This window comes from Carcharodon carcharias, chromosome 1 (genome assembly GCF_017639515.1).
Source record: "Carcharodon carcharias isolate sCarCar2 chromosome 1, sCarCar2.pri, whole genome shotgun sequence".
In the NCBI taxonomy this organism is placed as follows: Eukaryota; Metazoa; Chordata; class Chondrichthyes; order Lamniformes; family Lamnidae; genus Carcharodon; species Carcharodon carcharias.
Window position 1 is genome coordinate 123,363,356 of NC_054467.1, and position 21,207 is coordinate 123,384,562.

The 21,207-nt window shown below is 42.6% G+C and overlaps 1 protein-coding gene across 8 annotated transcripts in view; it reads right to left on the bottom strand.

The window, feature by feature from the left end:
• The window catches only part of sepsecs (Sep (O-phosphoserine) tRNA:Sec (selenocysteine) tRNA synthase), a 102,417-nt gene extending 82,025 nt beyond the window's left edge, over positions 1–20,392 (bottom strand). The window contains exons 1-2 of one of the 8 annotated variants that reach the window (XM_041198555.1): positions 20,374–20,392; positions 3,834–3,952 (exon numbers count right to left, since the gene is read on the bottom strand). In XM_041198555.1, the coding sequence (XP_041054489.1) occupies positions 3,834–3,947 (114 nt within the window). In that variant the 5' untranslated portion in view covers positions 3,948–3,952; positions 20,374–20,392. Of the gene's footprint in view, positions 1–3,833; positions 3,953–4,500; positions 4,619–5,593; positions 5,617–14,315; positions 14,363–19,668; positions 19,688–19,786; positions 19,806–19,982; positions 20,183–20,373 lie in introns of those variants that run through there. The other 7 variants (XM_041198527.1, XM_041198564.1, XM_041198546.1 and 4 more) reach the window with 7 other exon arrangements.
• Positions 20,393–21,207: the final 815 nt, after the last annotated feature.

The window sequence follows — 21,207 nt, forward strand, 5'->3', positions numbered from 1 at the left end:
TGTCCGTAACAGAACAATTATGAATACCTGAGCAGGTCTGGCAGCATCTGTGGAGAGAAAGACAGAGTTAACGTTTCGAGTCCATATGGCTTCTTCAGAACTAAAGAGAAGCAAAATTCTGGTGAAATATATACTGTTTAAGGGGGCTGGAGCAAGTGAAGCTGGATAGAATGCCAGTGATAGGTGGAGGCAAAGGAGAGATTCCTTACAGGAAGCGGGGTGTGAGGAGCTGTAGTCGAAGTAGCTGTAGGCTTGTAATGGATATTGGTGGACAATCTATCACCAGAAATTAAGACAGAGAGGTCAAGGAAGGGAAGGGAAGTGTAAGTGATGGAACATGTAAAAGTGATGAAAGGGTGGAAATTGAAAGAAAAATTAATAAATTTTTCCAGGTCCAGACGAGAGCATGAAACGGCACCGAAACCATCATCAATGTACTGGAGAAAGAGTTGTGGGAGGGGGCCTGATTAGGGCTGGAACAAAGAATGTTCCACATACCCCATAAAGAGACAGGCATAACTGGGGCCCGTACAGGTACCCATAACCACACTTTTTATTTGGAGGAAGTGAGACGAGTTTAAGGAGAAATTATTCAGTGAGAGAACAAGTCCAGCCAGATGGAGGAGGGTGGTGATGGATGGGGATTGTTCAGGCCTCTGTTCGAGGAAGAAGTGAAGAGCTCTCAGACTATCCTGGTGGTGGTTAGAGGTGTAGAGGGATTGGACGTCCATGGTGAAGAGGAGGCGGTTGGGGCCAGGGAACTGGAAATTGTTGGTATGATGTAGGGTATCAGGGGAATCACGGATGTAAGTGGTGTACCCAGAGCCACAACTTTTATTTGGAGGAAGTGAGACAAGTTTAAGGAGAAATTGTTCCCTGGTACCGCCGTGGGTGGGAAACCTCGGTTAAGGAAGAAGGAAGACATGTCAGAAGCACTGTTTTGGAAGGTAGCATCATCGGAACAGATGCGACGGAGGTGAAGGAACAGAGAGGATGGGATGGAGTCCTTACAAGAAGCAGGGTGTGAGGAGTTGTAGTCGAGGTAGCTATGGGAGTAAATTGGCTTGTAATGAATATTGGTGGACAGTCTATCATCAGAAATTGAGAGAGGGCCCCAGTTATGCCTGTCTTTTTTGGGTATGTGGAACATTCCTTGTTCCAGCCCTACTCAGGCCCCCTCCCACAACTCTTTCTCTGGTACATCGATGACTGTTTCGGTGCCACTTCATGCTCTCGTCTGGACCTGGAAAAATGTATTAATTTTGCTTCCAATTTCCACACCTCCATCACTTTCACATGATCCATCTCTGACACTTCCCTTCCCTTCCTTGACCTCTCTGTCTCAATTTCTAGTGATAGACTGTCCACAAATATTCATTACAAGCCTACCGACTCCCATAGCTACCTCAACTACAACTCCTCACATCCTGCTTCCTTTAAGGACTCCATTCCATTCTCTCAGTTCTTTCACCTCTGTCGCATCTGTTCTGATGATGCCACTTTCCAAAACAGTGCTTCTGACAGGTCTTCCTTCTTCCTTAACTAAGGTTTCCTACCCACAGTGGTTCACAGGGCCCTCAACCATGTCCGACCCATCTCCCGCGCATCCGCCCTCACACTTTCCTCTCCCTCCCAGAACCATGATAGGGTCCCCCTTGTCCTCACTTTTCACCCCATCAGCCTCCACATTCAAACGATCATCCTCTGCCATTTCCACCAACTCCAGCATGATGCCACCACCAAACACATCTTCCCTTCACCCCCACTGTCGGCATTCCGTAGGGACTGTTCCCTCTGGGACACCCTGGTCCACTCCTCCATCACCCCCTACACCTCAACCCTCTCCCACGGCACCTTCCCATGCAACTGCAGAAGGTGCAACACCTGCCCCTTTACTTGCCCCCTCCTCACCGTCCAAGGGCCCAAACACTCCTTTCAAGTGAAGCAGCATTTTACTTGCATTTCCCCCAACTTAGTCTACTGCATTCACTGCTCCCAATGCAGTTTCCTCTACATTGGAGAGACCAAATGCAGACTGGGTGACCGCTTTGCGGAACACCTTCTGTCTGTCCACAAGCATGACCCAGACCTTCCTGTCACTTGCCATTTCAACAACCCACCCTGCTCTCATGCCCACATGTCCGCCCTTGGCTTGCTTCAATGTTCCAGTGAAACTCAACACAAACTGGAGCAACAGCACCTCATCTTCCGATTAGGCACTTTACAGCCTTCCAGGCTTAACATGGAGTTTAACAACTTCAGATCATGAACTCTCTCCTCCATCCTCACCCCTTTTTGATACCCTTTTCTCAAATGTTTATTTTTTAATTTTTATATATATATATATTTTCCCACCTATTTCTATTGTTATTATTTTTGAATGTATTTCCATTCATTGTTTTTTCCCCACCTTTTGGCCTATTTCGATCTTTTCTCCCACACCGTCCCTTCCCCCCACCCCACCCCCACTAGGGCTATCTGTCACTTGCTCATTCTGCTTTCTACTCTTAATGTCACCATTAGCACCTCCTTTAGCCAGTATCGCCACCATTAACACCCCTTTGACCTTTTGTTTATGACATCTTTTGCAATCTCTCCTTTGCCTCCACCTATCACTAGCCTTCTATCCAGCTTCACCAGTCCCACCCCACTTAAACAGTATATATTTCACCACATTTTTACTTCTCTTTAGTTCTGAAGAAGAGTCATATGGACTCAAAACATTAACTCTGTCTTTCTCTCCACAGGTTCTGTCAGACCTGCTGAGTTTTTCCAGCAACTTTTGTTTTTGTTTCAGATTTCCAGCATCCGCAGTATTTTGTTTTTAACTTATGAATACCTGCGGGACATAATTCATAATCTGATATCTAATCAGCAGCAAAGTCAGTTTCAATACCAGGAAAATGTTCTGCCTTTTAAATACTCGACAGCATTCTAAAGAAACAGGTAATGGTTACAGTGTCAGCCCTGGCTCAGATGGTAGTAATCCTGCCTCTGAGTCACAAGGTTAAGGGTTCAAGTCGGGCACTAGGATTTCTGAGCACAAAAATCGAGTTGACACTCCAGTGCAGTACGGAGGGAGTGCTGCACAGGCAGAGCTGCTATTTTTCAAATGAGACGTTAAACCGAGGCCCTGTTTGCTTGCTCGGGTTTATGTAAAAGATTCCATGACAGTATTTCGAAGAAGAACACAGGAGTTATCCCCAATGTCCTGGCCAATATTTATCCCTCAATCAAGGTCATAAGAACAGATTATCTGGTCCTTATCATATTACAGTTTGTGGGAGCTTGTTGTGAACAAATTGGCTGCCACGTTTCCTACATTGTAACACTGATCACACTTCAAAAGTATTTAATTGGCTATAATGCACTTTCAGGCATCCAGTGGATTTGAAAGGTTCTATATAAATGTAAGCTTTTTTATCCCCATCTTGGGATAGCCTTTATAGTATTAAGCTATGGAGTTCTCTAAGAAAAGGAAATTGAAATTAAATCTTGCAAATCAGTTGCTGTCAATTCATAAGGAAATATTATGAACATTTTTTTGCAAGCATTCTCTTAAATAGGCCCTTAAGAGGGGATTGACTAGCTATCTGAAGAAATATCGATCAATAAGAGTCTAAGTAATTAAGACAAAGGTAAGAGAGAGAGAGAGTGAGAGAGAAAGGAGAGGAGAGTAGAAGAATTGATAGGTCCTGAGAATAGCTTTTAGGAACAAATTTTTTGTTCCTACTTATGCATAGGTAAAAGTAAAATACAATTTAAATGTTTCTACAAAACAAATTACATAGTGAACATCTTCACTAATTGGTATACTAATTTATTTTCATTACCTTTTCTATTAGCAGCCGAATTAAGTGCTCGTGTGTGCGACGGGCTTGTGAACCTTGCCGAATGTATGAAGGGGAGACAATCTGTTCACTTAAAGAGAAGTTTTCAGTATTCATTCTAACTGTTGAGATAAAAATGAAATTTAAATTTAATGCAACAGGAGTACTTCTGAAATTGGCAGATTTCATGTTGTACATTATCCAGTAGTTGCACATGAAGAATTAGTCTTCAAAACATTACATACCTTACTCAATCAATGATTCACAGACACTATTCATGTGATGGTTCAGGCATTCATTTCTCTCAAACATACTTAATTTGCTTTTAATATTCATCTTCATAAGGCTATTGTGAAAGCAGTGCTTTAATAAAGTTGCCTCTCTCTAATGATAGATTCCCATAAAAGGGAATTAAGCAAAATACAACCCAAGTAATCAGTAACTAGGAAAATTAGTCTTATAACTTGCTATTTAATAAATGGGAAGCATTTCATTTTCTCCACCAATTTCTTCCCTTCACCTCCCATCCGAAAATGTTGATTCCTTGGTTAGAATGGTTGACCCACAGTACTTCACATAACCAGCCATTATTCAAGTTTAACATCAATAGGGTATGTAATCAAACTGGGCGAAGGCAGGGAGGTTAGATGACAACCATAATGAATCCTACCCTCACTCAACATCCATATAGCCACACATCCAGCAGAGATCTCTCGTTGATGATTAGCTGTCTTCCAAATCCATCACCCTTCTTAACTCAGGACATTGATGCTAATTGTAGTAGTGTTACTGCTGACCCATCTGAAGCAATAGCTGAACTTTCTGATCTGTGTTGTTCAGTTATCCATGCGAGCCATCAGGGAAGCAAGAAACAGTAGGTTCTATTTATTATAAATGCCTTCTCTTCCCACTCCCACAGGTGGACAGAAACAAACCCATGTTTTGCACAAACCACTGTGATTAAATAAGCTATAGGTCTAACGGACATTCTCAATCATTTCCTTGTTAGCTTGAATTCAAGGTTTGTAAAAGTGATTGCTGAGTACGGTACAGATGTTGCAACTGTTTCACAACTGAATAAATTTTCATTTAGTTTGGCAATTTCCCCCATCTCATATCACGACAGCTCTACGCACAATCCTTTATATGTAATTTTACCTGTGTGATGTAACATAAAGATTTGTCTTAAGCACTAGGATTTCTTCTGGTTCTCCGTCTGTAATTGCAAAGGAGTCACAGACTTGTCACACCTCTCCAATGTGATACGCTAGGAATAACTAAGCTTTTTAATTGTGACCAAATGGATGCATGAAGCTTAAGTAAGCTTGTGAAATGTAAATCCATGTTCCAGTGCCATTCCTCTAAACCCAGGATATTCAAACAGGAGATCAGGACATAAGCATAAATAAGACTGAATTATCTTGGCTTTGAAAGCCACATCTCAAGGTCTTAGGACCTGCACTTTGCTCTTGGATCGCGGTTTGGACAGCTTTATCATTGGGATTTTTTTTTCCTGTACCTGCCAAACAGAACTAAGCTTATAACTTGGACCAACAATGAGGTTGTTGATGGGGACAAGTAAGGCCATGTTTTCTTCTGTGAGCTTTTGTAGATACTTTTGGCATTTGTTTCCTATGGGAAAATATGGAGCTGAAATGAGAAATGAAGAGAGTCTGTTATTTTACAGATGGATTAACAAAACTATGGCTACAGTCTCGTTCAGATATGCCATTGCTGAAGAAGGTAAGGCACCACATACCTACCAAAGGTCCAATTCCTTCTGCAGCTGCCCGAAATTCTTTCAAAAGAGCCCCAGAATTTGCTATCGAAATGAGGTTAACGGTGTTCTCCATTGTTTATGTATAAATGTTAAAGCAACTTCAGGCAAAGGCCAGGTGCTTGGTTAAACTCAAAAATCCAAACGTTGTTGCACCGCTCCAACATTAGATTGGCGATAATAATATTTTGCTGTCTGGCCTGAAGTTGTTGTATTTGTGTGGTGGATACAAACTAAACTCACCACAGAAAGTTAAATCTTGTCCATTTCAGTCTAAGTACACATATCAATGCAATAAGTGTTACTTAATGCCAGTAAAACTCTCTAGAATTGAAAATCAACTATTAATCTAATCTTTCTTTCCCTGTCTATTTCTCTTTCTGTGCCTGATATGGCATTGAATTCACTACTTTTATTTGCACTTCCTTCTTAGTCCTTTGTGCTTTTAACTTCTCAATCCTTCAGTCTGATTGGTTAAGGACATTTGTTTGCCCTGTTTACTCAGTCAGGTCCCAGATACCCTGTTTCCCTGACTGCAACACCATCTGCTTGCACTTTCAGCCATTTGTCATGCAAAAGATTTTAAAACTTAAACCAATACAAGACACCTTTAGGTGCCCTGCCACAGCAAATTATGGGCTGGAGACTTTAAGAACAAACTTGCCTTTCGGATCCTCAGAACATCCCAAAGAGATTCACAGACACTAAATTACTCTTAAAGTGTAGTCACGGTGATTTTGAATGTAAATACAACAGCCATGTAGCAAGGTTCCATAAACAATAATGAAATAAGTGAGCAGTTATCTGCTTTTTTTCAGTGGTGTTGGTTGAGGGACAGTGGGAGAATTACCCTGCTGTTCTTCTAATAGTATCATAAGACACTTTACAACACCCAAGAAAGATAATAGGGCCTCTGTTTTAACATTTAATTTGAAAGTAAATATCTCCAATATGCAGTACTTTCTTAGTGTCAGCCTAGATTATGGGGTCAAGTTTTAGACTGGGGATTTAATCCCAACCTTTTGCTGCGAGAATGCAACCACTGAGTTAAGGCTGATACTTAAGCATTCTTAGGGGACGAGAACGTCCATCAGACATGAATCAAAGAGATATCTCAAGTAAGGCTTTAAAGATTCCTTTGATCAATATGACACAAGTCATGATACTGTTTAGAGACCTATCTCACAAGGAACAACACAATCATTTCAACATAAACAGCGAATATAGTATGTTTTTTTTAAAAAGAGAATTAAGACGGACTACATGGGTCAGATTTTCATCTCAAAAAGCTGAACTTGTTTTTTTGTTGGCAAAAACAATTTCCCTCTGCCTTCCTGACCCCACACTATTTTCATATGGCCTTTTGGCAGGTCAGGAAGGCCTTGGCTGCAAACACACATACACACCTCTTCCAAGATTTGGGTTCCCACTGTGAGCACCACAAGAAAAATATTTCCACACTATTTTCATGTGCCAGTGTGGGTTGTATAAGCCATAAAAAAATGTACCTCCTTGGACAGTTCATGTCCAATGTGGGAAGCCTGTTGAGGAGTTGGGAACATACTGAAACTTAAGTGTAAAATGTTTTGGCACTTTCAAATATCACTATTAGATGCTGTCTTGTAATGTAGATGTGTTTTTAATGCAGTGATTTATCATAGGGATCTATCCTGCAGAGATATGTTAACCCATACATTGACCACCATTGTGTAAAAGCGTTGTCATGCACCACAGTACTTTTTCCATTGGAGAAAGTGCCATAATGCATTAAAAATGTATTTTGAGAAGTCCTGTCAGCCTCTGCTGCCATATTTTGTGCTATGAATTAAATCGGCTGATAACTCCGGCTGTTAAAGAAACACTGATTTTGAAAGATGAAAAGAAACCTCACACTTGCGCGCCACCATTGAATGACAGGCACTCTGCTTTGAAATGGAAATGGAACACCATTCTATTCTGTCAGTTTCAGGTCCTGTAGCTTGAAGCTTTTGTTACAACAACTGGAGCCATTCTGAATTTTTGGCTGCTTTTCAAAAGTTGCCAATGGCTTCAGCTCAGCAGGTTGTCTATTGATCAAAGAACCATTGAAACTTTTAAGAGGCTGTAATAATAGAATATGACATTGAAGTAGTTTCTTGTTTGTTTACAAACCTAACAGGCATGTAAAGGATTACAATTTTTTTTGCTCTGGAGTGGTTTTTGTATCCAGTAACAATAATAGTGTTTTAATTCATGACTTTATTAGATTGTTGGAGGTTTACTTTCTTTCCAATGATTTTAAAATAATACCCATTGCTATTGAATGGCTCCTGAGTACTGTATATAGTGCATACTGGGTGCGTGGCTATGGAGGGTACATGGTGAGGGGCATGGAGATAGTATGGCAATTTGCAGGGGATATGGGTGGCATGGAGGGGGCATGGGGAGCTGAGGGGCATGGGGTAGCATGAGGTGTGAGTGGGGGTGAGGAGATATGGGATGGCATGTGTGATTTGCGGGGACATTGTGTGGTATACTTGTGGGCATGGGGTGGATGGGGTGGGGGGGTGAGGGGTAAGGTTTAGGAGGTGACATTGGGAGCTGAGCTGCTCTGTTGGAGAAACGAGGCAGGCCTTCTAACCAGTCTGCCTCCAGACCCACATTCCTCACGTACTTCATCGCAGCTCACAAAATGCACTGTGAACTCGATCCGTGTGTGAAAAGACAAAAATTCCAGGCAAAGTCACAAATGGGCAGGTGTGCATCTTGGGAGGTGCAAAAAATGTGCAGGTCTGGTTTTCCTAAGCGCACAGGAAAATCCAGCCCTATGAGTCAAAATGTTATAACTCACAATGTTCTTCTACTGTTTAATTTTACTTCTCTTACTCCCTGAGTTGTTTTCACAACTTATCAAATCTGGTGACTTTACTAACACTTCTTTACAGATTAAATAACTTCCTGCATTTATGTAAAGTTTTTAAAAAAAAAACTTCAAAATGATCCTAGATCACAAAACTGGCTTGCTCATCAAATCGTTACTTCATCTTACTTTGCTCATTATCATCTCAATATCTTGTTGATATAGATAATTTCTGGCCTCATTTCACATCCTGCTGTCAGATGTTAAAAATTTCCAGACTCACTGAACCTGCCTCAGTAAAAAGTGCCCTGAATCACAAGACTTTTTCTCTGCAAGGGAGCACCAGCTGAATGAAGTCAGGCCCACCAGCCCTGGAAGCAGATGCTAAGAGGATACGGAAGAAGATGAGTGCCAAAGTCGGTTGGTTAGAAGGCCCACATTTGCTCTCTGGGACTGGGTCCCAGTTGTTTCAGAAGAGTTTAGATCCTGTAGCCTTCACAACTCCCCATCCAACACTTCCCATGCCCCCTCATACCCTCCATGCCAACTCATGCCCCCCACCCCCTATGGTCCCTCACACTCTCAATGCCAATTAAATACAAACTCATGGCCACACCAACACCCATTGCCTCTCACACTGCCATGCCAACTCACCCAAAGTATCCACCGAAGGCAAACTTCAGGGGCCATTCGGAAAAGAACTAAAAACAAACTTTTAAAAACCTCATACAGACTCACTATTGATATTGACACAGACTTGATATTGAGAAAGATTCCCATTCAGGGCAGCATCAAAACTTTTGAATCGCCTTAAGTAGTTAATCTCTTATAAAAAAACAAACTTATGTTCACACCCCTAATCCTTTAATAGCCTATTTAAGCTGTCAATCAAACTGTGAACTCTGAGCCCCTGCAGAGACAATTGTAGCTTTTGGAACTCAGCCAAGAATTCATAATGAATAACCCTTATGAAAATGTCAACAATATATATTTGGAATTGCTCAAACAGATGCTACACACATTGGCCTGTCAATCAAAGCAGTCGAGCAGAGTTTTTTTTTTAACAATCACTGATAGTTGCAACCAATTTTTTTTCAGTCCAAAGAGCAAGGGATTATAAAAACTTCCGAGCATGACACTTAAACAGCCCTTCAAATGAGTTTACGTCTACTACATCAATTCATGACTCCCGCACTCTGGTTTATGTTCCTTGCCACAGCCAAATAGGTTCTGTTTGAACTCAGCACTAAGTTCAAATGGCCCGGCTGAGTTTGGGTTTGCCTCCTATGTAATTCATGCTCTGTCCCCTTTCCCCTACTGGCAAAAAATGGGATCTGTCAGAAACAGGGGCAAGACTTCCACTTCTGGATCCCGCTCGTCATTTTAAAATGTCCGTGAATTCTGTCTCTAAATCCTTCTCTTAAACCTCTCCAATATGCGGACTAAATCAGTTCTTCCACCAGCCACAAAGTCCACGTCAGTTACATACATACAAACATATGAATTCAGAGCAGGAGTAGGCCACTCGGCCCCTCGAGCCACTCTGCCATTCAATAAGATCATGGCTGATCTGAATGTTACCTCAACCCCACATTCCTGCCTACCCCCAATAAACTTTCACCCCCTTGTTAATCAAGAATCTATCTAGCTCTGCATTAAAAATATTGAGCATATCTACTGCCTTTTGAGGAAGTGAGTTCCAAAGACTCAACCTTCAGAGGGAAAAAATTTATCCTCATCTGTCTTAATTGAGCGACCCCTTATTTTTAACAGACCCCCTAGTTCTAGATTCTCCCACAAGAGGAAACATCCTCTCCATATCCATCCTGTCAAGGCCCCTCAGGATCTTAAAGGTGTCAATCAAATTGTCTCTTACTCTTCTAAATTCCAGTGGATACAAGCTTTACCTATCCAACTCTTCCTCTTAAGACAACCCACCTATTTCTGATATTAGTTAGTAAACCTTCTCTGAACTGTTTCCGATGCAATTAAATATTTTTTAAATAAGGAGACCAGTACTGTACAGTTCTGACACCTGCCATCTGTTCAACATAATGCTGCAAGTAATGACAGTAGTGGATAACTGGCAACAGACTGTAAGATAGTAGTGTTCAAAACAACCAAATAATTACGGACTCTGATGCTGTCACAAAGTGAGTTACACTTGACTGATTCTTCAGCTGAACCCCCAAAGTAGGTTATCATCTGTCAGCTAAGAAATATTCAATACTACTCATGTTATATGAAGTTTTACTTGTAAAGCTAGATATTTCTGGTCTAAGTAACTCATTTATTCAAAAAGGCAGGAAGGCTGAAAGCAGGAAACTACAGGCCAGTTAGCTTAACATCTGTCATAGGGAAAATGTTAGAAACTATTATTAAAGACATTATAACAGAGCACTTGGAAAAATTCAAGGTAATCAGGCAGACACAACATGGTTTTGTGAAAGAGAAATCATGCTTAACCAATGACAACACAAACACAGAAAATGCTGGAAAAACTGCAGGAATAGCAGCATCTGTGGAGAGAGAAACAGAGTTAACGTTTCGAGTCCGTATGACCCTTCTTCAGACGCTTCAAGGGTCATAAGGGCTCAAAAAATTAACTCTGTTTCTCTCTCCACAGATGCTGCTAGACCTGCTGAGTTTTTCCAGCATTTTCTGTTTATGTTTCAGATTTCCAGCATTCGCAGCAATTTGCTTTTATCATGTTTAACCAATTCATTGGAGCTCTTTGAAGAAGTCAACATATGCTGTGGATAAGAGGGATGTACTGTACTTAGATTTCCAGAAAGCATTTGATAAAATGCCACTTCAAAGGTTATTGAGAGAAATAAAAGCTAATGGTGTTGGGGGTAACATATTGGCATGGATAGAAGGTTGGCTAGCTAACAGGAAACAGAGCATAAAACAGTGATTTTCTGGTTGACAAGATGTAACGAATGGTGTACCACGGGGATCAGTGCTGGGGCCTGAACTTTTTATAATTTATATAAATAACTTGGATGAAGGGACCGAAGATATGGTTGCCAAATTTGCTGATGACACAAAGATAGGTAGGAAAGTAAGTTTTGAAGAGGACATAAGGAGGCTACAAAGGGATATGGATAGGTTAAGTGAGTGGCAAAGATCTGGCAATTGGAGTGTAATATGGGAAAATGACAAATTGTTCATTTTGGCAGGAAAAATTTTAAAAAGCATACTATCTAAATGTTGAGAGATTGCAGAGCTCTGAGATGCAGAGGGATCTAGATGGTCTAGTGCATGAATCGCAAAAGGCTAGTATGCAGGTGCAGCATGCAATTAGGAAAACTAATAGAATGTTATTGTTTATTGCAAGGGGAATTGAATACAAAAATAGGGAGGTTATGCTTCAGTTGTACAGGGTACTGTTGAGACCACATCTGGAGTATTGTGTATAGTACTGGTCTCCTAATTTAAGGAAGGATGTAAAAACATTGGAAGCAAGTCAGAGAAGGTTTACTAGACTAATACCTGGAATAGGTGGGTTGTTTTATGAGGCAAGATTGGACAGACTAGGCTTGCAACCACTGGAGATTAGAAGAGTAAGAGGCGACTTGATCGAAACATATAAGATCTTGAGGGGTCTTGACAGGGTGGATGTGGATAGGATGTTTCCTCTTGTGGGAGAATCTAGTTCTTGGGGTCACTGTTTAAAAGTAAGAGGTCACCCATTTAAGACAGAGATGAGGAGAATTTATTTCTCTCAGAGGGTCATGATTCTTTGGAACTCTCTTCCTCAAAAGGTGGTAGAAGCAGAGTCTTTGAATATTTTTCAGGCACAGGTAGATAGACTCTCAATAAGCAAGGGGGTATGTGGGAATATGGAGTTGAGGTTACAATCAGATCAGCCATGATCTTATTGAATGGTGGAGCAAGCTCGAGGGAGCTACTCCTAATTCACATGCTCGTAAATGTTCCTGTGGTTATGACCATGCTATTAAGAATATGCAGGTAATTTTGGTTGATGAAATACAAGAAAATTCATCACCAATCGTATATAATATTCCATATTTAAATATAAATTCAAATTGATCAACCACAACCACTTTAAAAATAAGATTTCCAATTCTTTCTGGCAGACTAATTGTTTCTGCTCCTGTCCTTCTTCATGTTTGAGATTACAGGGGAGGGTGTTGCTGTCAGAATAACCTTGGTGAGTTGCTGCACTGCATCCTGTAGATAATACACAATGCAGTCACAGTACACCAGTGGTGAATACTGGACTCATTCCAATGACAGAGACACCAAGTAAGCACACTTTCGTGCCCTGGATGATTTGCACTCGATGTTGTGTTTACATCCGGAAAGGTGGCAAGTATTTCATTGCACTTCAGACTAGCCTTGTAGACAAGCGAGAGGCATTTTGTGGTCAGAAGATGAGCTACTTGTTGTGTAGTACGCAGCCCCTTCTCTGCTTTTGTTGCCAAGAATTTGACATACCAGTAGCTGGCCCAATTCAGCTCCTGGCCAGTGTTTACAATCCCCTCCCCTCCAACGCACCCACAAGATCTTGATAATGAAACACTCAAGTGGAGATGCCTGGACTTCCTATTGCTCAAAATAGCCATCAACTGGAACCTGGGAGGCAAGGTTACTTGCCATCTGTCACCCCAAATCTAAATATTTTACTGCTAAAAACAGGGATGATGGGAGTTGAGGCTTCCAAAGGTTTATGAGATGGGTAACACAATTTTATATAAACTGAAGTTTATGGAGGGTGTAAAATACGAGGTCAGCTATAACATTGTTGGAATATTTGACTCTGAAAGTGACCAAGGCATAAATGAAGGCTTCACTGACTGGTGGGCCAAGGGTGGCTATGTTACAAAAGATGGTGAGCATGTGGTTGAAAAGTCTTTGTAGGATCAAATAGACACAGTGGTTGAAGTCAGATTCAGCCTGAGACAGTGGTTAAGGCGGAGGATCAAATCAATGGCAGAGGTGCAGTGATTCCAACGCAAAAGACAATGGCTTCAATTTTGCCAATTGTTTAGCAAGAAAAAAATACAGATTATCTAAGACCGGACATCAGAAAAGGAATCTGATAACACAGAAGCAGTCAAAGAGCCAAGAGAGGAATGGAGATCAGAAAGTTAAGTGTGCAACCAAATGAAGACCGAGCCACTGAACTCGAAAATAGAGGAGAGGCATTGGAAAAAAATAGTACGATCGGCCACATTAAAGACGACAGAGAGGTTATTTTTATTTGTTCTTGGGATTTGGACTTCACTGGCAAGGCCAGCATCTACTGCCCATCCCAAATTCCCCTTGGGGAACTGGTGCTGAGCCACCTTCTTAAACTCATATGGTGTAGGTACACACCGGGTGCTTTCTTCTGTAGCAATTTGATACAACTGAGTGGCTTGCTAGGCCATTTCAGAGGGTGGTTACAAGACAACCATATTGCTGTGAATCGGGAGTCATGTGTTGCCAGACAGGGTAAGGATGGCAGGTTTCCTTCCCTGAAGTGAACCAGATGGGTTTTTACAACCACCTGGTAGTTTCCAGATTATTACTAATGAGACTAGCATTTTATTCCAGATTTATTAATTAGTTGAATTTAAATTCCCCCAGCTCCCATGATGTAATTTGAATTCATGTCTCCAAAGCGTTAGATGGACAACCAGGAGGCCGTGGTACGAGTCCAGTAACATTACCACCATGTTACCATCCCCAGTTAAGGAGAACAAGCAGGGATAACGATCTGAATTTTGAGGTCAGCACTGAAACAATGGCACACATCGCAAACCTTGAAGAAAGATGCTAAAAAAGATGTGTGTCCATTACTTCCCCTTTCTAAACAGCAGTGGCAAGTCAAGCGAAACTCTAACAAAAACAGAATTACCTGGAAAAATTCAGCAGGTCTGGCAACATCGGCGGAGAAGAACAAAGTTGACGTTTCGAGTTCTCATGACCCTTTAACAGAACTGAGTAAAAATAGGAGAGGGTGAAATAAAAGCTGGTTTAAGGTGGGGGGTGTGGGGGGAGAGAAGTGGGGGTGCTGGTTGTAGGGACAAACAAGCAGTGATAGGAGCAGATAATCAAAAGATGTCACAGACAAAAGAACCAAGAGGTGTTGAAGGTGGTGATATTATCTAAACGAATGTGTTAATTAAGAATGGATGGCAGGACACACAAGGTACAGCTCTAGTGGGGGTGGGGTGAAATAAGACTAACAGGGCATAAAAGATATAGATTTAAAAATAATGGAAATAGGTGGGAAAAGAAAAATCTATATAAATTATTGGAAAAAACAAAAGGGAGGGGGAAGAAGCGGAAAGGGGGTGGGGATGGAGGAAGGAGTTCAAGATCTAAAATTGTTGAATTCAATATTCAGTCCGGAAGGCTGTAAAGTGCCTAGTCGGAAGATGAGGTGCTGTTCCTCCAATTTGCGTTGAGCTTCACTGGAACAATGCAGCAAGCCAAGGACAGACATGTGGGCAAGAGAGCAGGGTGGAGCGTTAAAATGGCAAGTGACAGGGAGCTTTGGGTCATTCTTGCAGACAGACTGAAGGTGTTCTGCAAAGCGGTCGCCCAGTTTACATTTGGTCTCTCTAATGTAGAGGAGACCGCATTGGGAGCAACGAATGCATTAGACTAAGTTGGAGGAAATGCTGCTTCACTTGAAAGGAGTGTTTGGGCCCTTGGACAGTGAGGAGAGAGGAAGTGAAGGAGCAGGTGCTGCATCATTTGCGTATGCATGGGGAGGTGCCGTTAGTGGGAGTTGAGGAGTAGGGGGTGATAGAGGAGTGGACCAGGGTGTACCAGAGGGAACAATCCCTACAGAATGCCAACAGGGGGGGGTGAAGGGAAGATGTGTTTGGTGGTGGCATCATGCTGGAGTTGGCAGAAATGGCGGAGGACGATCCTTTGAATGCGGAGGCTGGTGGGATGATAAGTGAGGACAAGGGGGACCCTATCATGTTTCTGAGAGGGAGAAGAAGGCATGAGGGCGGATGCGTGGGAGATGGGCTGGACACAGTTGAGGGCCCTGTCAACAACCGTGGGTGGAAAACCTCGGTTAAGGAAGAAGGAGGACATGTCAGAGGAACTGTTTTTGAAGGTAGCATCATCAGAACAGATGCAACGGAGGTGAAGGAACTGAGAGAATGGGATGGAGTCCTTACAGGAAGCGAGGTGTGAGGCGCTGTAGTCGAGGTAGCTGTGGGAGTCGGTAGGCCTGTAATGAATATTGGTGGACAGTCTATCACCAGAAATTGAGACAGAGAGGTCAAGGAAGGGAAGGGAAGTGTCAGAGATGGACCACGTGAAAATGATGGAGGGGTGGTGATTGGAAGCAAAATTAATAAATTTTTCCAGGTCCCGACGAGAGCAAGAAGCAGCACCAAAGTAATCATCAATGTACCGGAGAAAGAGTTGTGGAAGGGGGCTGGAGTAGGACTGGAACAAGGAATGTTCCACATACCCCATGAAGAGACAGGCATAGCTGGGGCCCATGCGGGTACCCATAGCCACACCTTTTATTTGGAGGAAGTGAGAGGAGTTAAAGGAGAAATTGTTCAGTGTGAGAACAAGTTCAGCCAGACAGAGGAGAGTAGTAGTGGATGGGGATTGTTCGGGCCTCTGTTCGAGGAAGAAGCTAAAGGCCCTCAGACCATCCTGATGGGGGATGGAGGTGTAGAGGGATTGGATGTCCATGGTGAAGAGGAGGCGGTTGGGGCCAGGGAACTGGAAATTGTTGATGTGACGTAAGGTGTCAGAGGAATCACGGATGTAGGTGGGAAGGGACTGGACAAGGGGAGAGAGAAGGGAGTCAAGATAACGAGAAAAGAGTTCCATGGGACAGGAACAGGCTGACACAATCGGTCTGCTGGGACAGTCCTGTTTGTGGATTTTGGGTAGGAGGTAGAAGCGGGCCGTCCGAGGTTGGGCAACTATCAGGTTGGAAGCTGTGGGAGGAAGATCTCCAGAGGAGATGAGGTTAGTGACAGTCCTGGAAACAATGGCTTGATGTTCAGTAGTGGGGTCATGGTCCAGGGAGAGGTAGGAGGAAGTGTCTGCAAGTTGACGCTCAGCCTCCGCGAGGTAGAGGTCAGTGCGCTAGGCAACAACAGCACCACCCTTGTCAGTGGGTTTGATGACAATGTTAGGGTTGGACCTGAGAGAACGGAGTGCAGTAAGTTCAGAGAGAGGCAGGTTAGAATGGGTGAGAGGAGCAGAGAAATTGAGACGACTAATGTCACGCCGACAGTTCTCAATGAAAAGATCAAGAGAAGGTAAGAATCCAGAGGGAGGGGTCCAGGTGGAGGGAGAATATTGGAGGTGGGTAAAAGGATCCATTGAAGCGAATCTCTAGTTGTGCAGCAATACGGATATCAGGAAGCAGGCACGCAGGAAGTATTCTCATAGACAACAAACCAGGATGTTAAAAGCATTTTATCCCTCACTTCTAATTTAAATTTTCAGAAAGCGAAATAAATTATGATTGGATTAAGATAGAAGCTAAAGTAAAAGACAAACTTTGAGAAAGTATTAAGTTATTTTAAAAATACTTGGGATTTATCATAATGAAGACACCTGACATTCCACAAATATAAAATTACCTCTTCCAGATTAGTGACAGCATTTAGCAGTAATTCTGAAGTTAGTACACCAATTAAACATTCATCCTATGTGACTGTGACAAAGGTAAACTATCCTTCCTCATCCTTGCAAGGGATCATTTGCAAGGGCTTCCCTTCCTGATCCCTCACTGATAGCTCTGGTTTTTGACCCCCACCCCACCACTTCCCTCCCTCCCTCCCATGTCCAAGGATCTATCCTTGGCCCCTTCCTATTTCACATCTACAGGGTGCCCCTCAGTAACATCATCCAAAAACACAACATTAGTTTTCACATGTATGCTGACAACACCCAGTTTTACCTCACCACTGTCTCTCGACTCCTCTACTGTTGCTAAATTATCAGGTTGCTTAATCAACATCAGTACTGGAAGAGCAGAAATTTCCTCTATTGGAAAGACCGAAGCCATTATCTTCGAATCCCCCCAAAAACACCATTCCTTACCTACTGACTCTATCCCTATCACTAGCAAATGTCTGAGACTGAACCAAGCTATCTGCAGCCTTGATATTATATTTGAACCCGATACAAGCTTCTAACCAGCTATCCACACCATCACGAAAAGCATCTATTTCCATCTCCAAAATATCACCCAGCTTTGCCTTGCCTTGGTTCATCCATTGCCAAAACTCTTACTTATGCATTTGTTACCTCTAGACTTCAGTCTTCCAACACATTCCTAGCCAGCCACACACACTCTACCATCTGTAACCTGAGGTCATCGTAAACTCTGCTGTGCCTGTCCTAACTCCCATCAAGTTCCATACAGCTATCACTCGTGTCCTTGCTGATCTATACTGGTTCTCAGTCAAGGAACGCCTCAATTTTAAAATTCTCATTCTTGTTTTCAAATCCTTCCATGTCCTCACCCTTCCCTATGTCTATAAATTCATCCAGCCCTACAACCCTCCAAGGGACCTGCACTCCTCTAGTTCTGGCCTCTTAAGAATCCCTGATTTTAATTGCTGCACCAACAAGTCTATGCCTTCAGCTGCCTAGGCCTTAAGTTCTTAAACACTGTGTCTCCTGCCAGCGCAAGTTGGCCACCAACATCCATCTGTGCATGTGCACTTGACTGCGCATGTGCAGACACCATTGACATCATTGGCCGGACATGCCGGCAGCAAATAACTCCCTGTATAATGGGGATGCTGCCTTCTTTAAACCAGTCCCATGCAGGCCAGTAGCATTTGGGTCCTAGACAAGCCAGAGCCGAAGCAAATGCCGATTTAACGCTAAAAGTTAAATGGTGCAGTGATGGACTAACGGGAATGTCAGTGACATGGCTTGCCAATAACATAAACTCAAGTTGAAATTTGCTATTGTTTTGTGCGGATTACATTTTGCATGATTTCTAATATATCAGTCAACGCACAGGCACTACCAAACCAATATATCCACAGCACATTGATGCAGAAAAGAATGTGAGGGTGATCTGAATGCTAGAGAGAGAGGGAGGTGCATAATTGTGCATCTGAGGTGATTCACACCATATTTGGTACTGCCTGTTTGACCAAAAGGTTGGACGGAATATGCACTGCGGCAAATGAATGGGCTTCTTATGTGTAGAGAAATTAAGTTGTTTTGATTAACTGGTGCTTTAAATCACAGTTATGTCAATTGCTGCAGCCATAATCTCCATTCTGATCTCCGTTGCTCGCAGTGATGCCAAGGAGTGAAGCAGTACAACTGCACGTGTGCCACATTGGCAGCAAACACAGTCGTTCTGGAACTTCCTCCCTAAGCATCTGTATTTCTCTTTCCTCCTTTAAGACACTCCTAAAACTTTGACCAAACATTTGGTCATCTGTCCTAACATTGGCTAATGTTGCTCAGTGTCTAATTTTGCTTTACAACATTCCAGTGCAGCATTCTGGGATATTTTATGTTAAAGGAACACTATAAACGCAAATAGTTATTCTGGGCCATTTCGGTGCTAGGGTGGAAACTTGGTTCACTTAATGCTGTTTTAAGTCCACAAGTTTTAAGAGTTGAAAAAATACTATCTGTAATGCTGGAAATATGAAAAGTAGGTAAGGTAAGTATAATTCATTCACTGTTACCTTTGGTAATGATAAACTTTGATATAAACACTGGATTTTAGTGGAAGAGGCAATGAAATGTTAAGAATTCACAATAAATGGAACATATTCCTGGGGCTTGGGACAAGTGTGCAGTCAATGTAACAATTTCCTTGCAACTGCAGTGGTGGACGCACAGTCCACACTGACCCACACAGTCCAGAACCACATAGTCCAGACCCACACAGCTCACACCCACACAGCCCATGCTGACCCACACTGTCCAGGTCCACACTGACCCACACAGTTCAGATCCACACTCTGACCCATAGTCCATACTGACCCACACTGTCCAAATCCACACAGTCCACACTGACCCACAAAATCCAGATCCACATTGTCCAGACCCATAGTCCACACTGATCCACAGAGTCCAGACCCACACAGTCAACAACACTGACCCACACCAGGCAGTGAGCACCCCCTCCCCCCTCCCCCTCCCCCCTCTCCTCTCCTCTCCTCTCCAGTTCACTAGGCCCTAACTGAGACCTCGGAGGTAGAGTAATCTCTCAGCCCCTCTTCCGACGCACTTACACACATGCCCGGTCGGGAGATCGAACCTCGCGGCCCTTCTCTACTGAGGGATATTTACATCGAATAATAAATAGCACATGGGTTTCTAACACAGGGTGAGGGGTGTTAAAACTCCTACCCTGCACATTGCCTGAAAGAGCTCTGACGAAGTCTGAGCAAATGTGCAAATTTCACCCGCAATCCGGAGCATTTCTCAGCAACATCAATTATATCTCCCCTCCCCGCCCTCTCCCTCTCTCTCTCTCTGTCTCTATCCTGTCAGATTCTGCTGGCGGCCTCTACTCTGCCCCACCCCACCTCCACCTATATCTCACCGGGTTATAGGGTAGATTTCAGCGCCGCTCTCCGCTCAGATCCCTCCGGAAGTGTCTGTCTCAGCAGCAATGGGTACAGCTCCAGCACTAATGCCAATCTCCACAATGCTCTAACAGTCTCCAAATGAGCTGGAATAAACGCCAGGACAAAATGTAGTTTGCTGTACACCCCAAACAGGCATCAGTAACAGTACCTGGCAACTTTTTGACATTTTACGTTTTACTTCATTGTGTGACTCTTAGGGGTCTTAGGAACTTCTCCTACCCCCGCTGGGATCCCAGATGCGGGAAATCACCGTTCTATGCATATTGAATAAAGCGCCAGCAGAAAATAATTCTGGATCTATCGGTTGCCAGTTTTGTCCCGATGTTACCATCGCAAAACTCTTACTTCGTTTGTATATATCAGTGAGAAGGTTTCAAGTCAAGCTTCATCGTGCAGAACACCCACCCAACACGGTTGAAAAGAGTAAACAAAAGTAAATTAGGAAGTGGTAGCACACGAGTTGGGCTACAGATGTTTAGATGTTTTTGATAGAAAAAGAAACATTGATGAGGATAAGGATCTTCACAGTTGTGTTCTGGAAAATAGCGCATTGAAAGAGGACGCTATTATGAGTCTATTTCAACAACGTGTAGACAAAAGTGAGTTTATATTTGGAGCTGAAAGGAACAAAAGGTTAGATTGGAAGAATTTGGCTATAGAATGAATAAGAATAGTTGTAATAAAGACAGAGCTTCAAGAACAAGAGTGAAAAGATGTGCAAGCTTTTATTTCTTGCATCCTGTTCAGGAATGTGAGTTGCAAGAAGAGCATGCAAATACGAAGCCGAATGTGTATTTTATAGAGTTAAAAAGAGCTGTTGCAAGGAAAATTGTTTTCCACTAAAGAGAAAAAGAGCTCATTAGACAAAGTGTTAACAATTGAAGAAATTTAAAGTTTTATTTTAGATAAAAGGACCATGTGAACAGGAGCAGGCCATTCATCTCTCGTGTCTATTCTGTCATTCAATTAGATCTGTATCTTCACTTCATCTATCTGCCTTGATTCAATCTAAGTTTTAACATTTTCCATTGACCTAGCCTAAACACCATTTTTGGGGAGACAGTTGCAGATTTCCATTACTCTCTGAGTGAAGAAGGCACCACTGCTGATCAACCTAGTTCTAGTTTTTAAGGGTAATAAATAAAAACAGAAAGTGCTGGAAAAATTGAGCATGTCTTA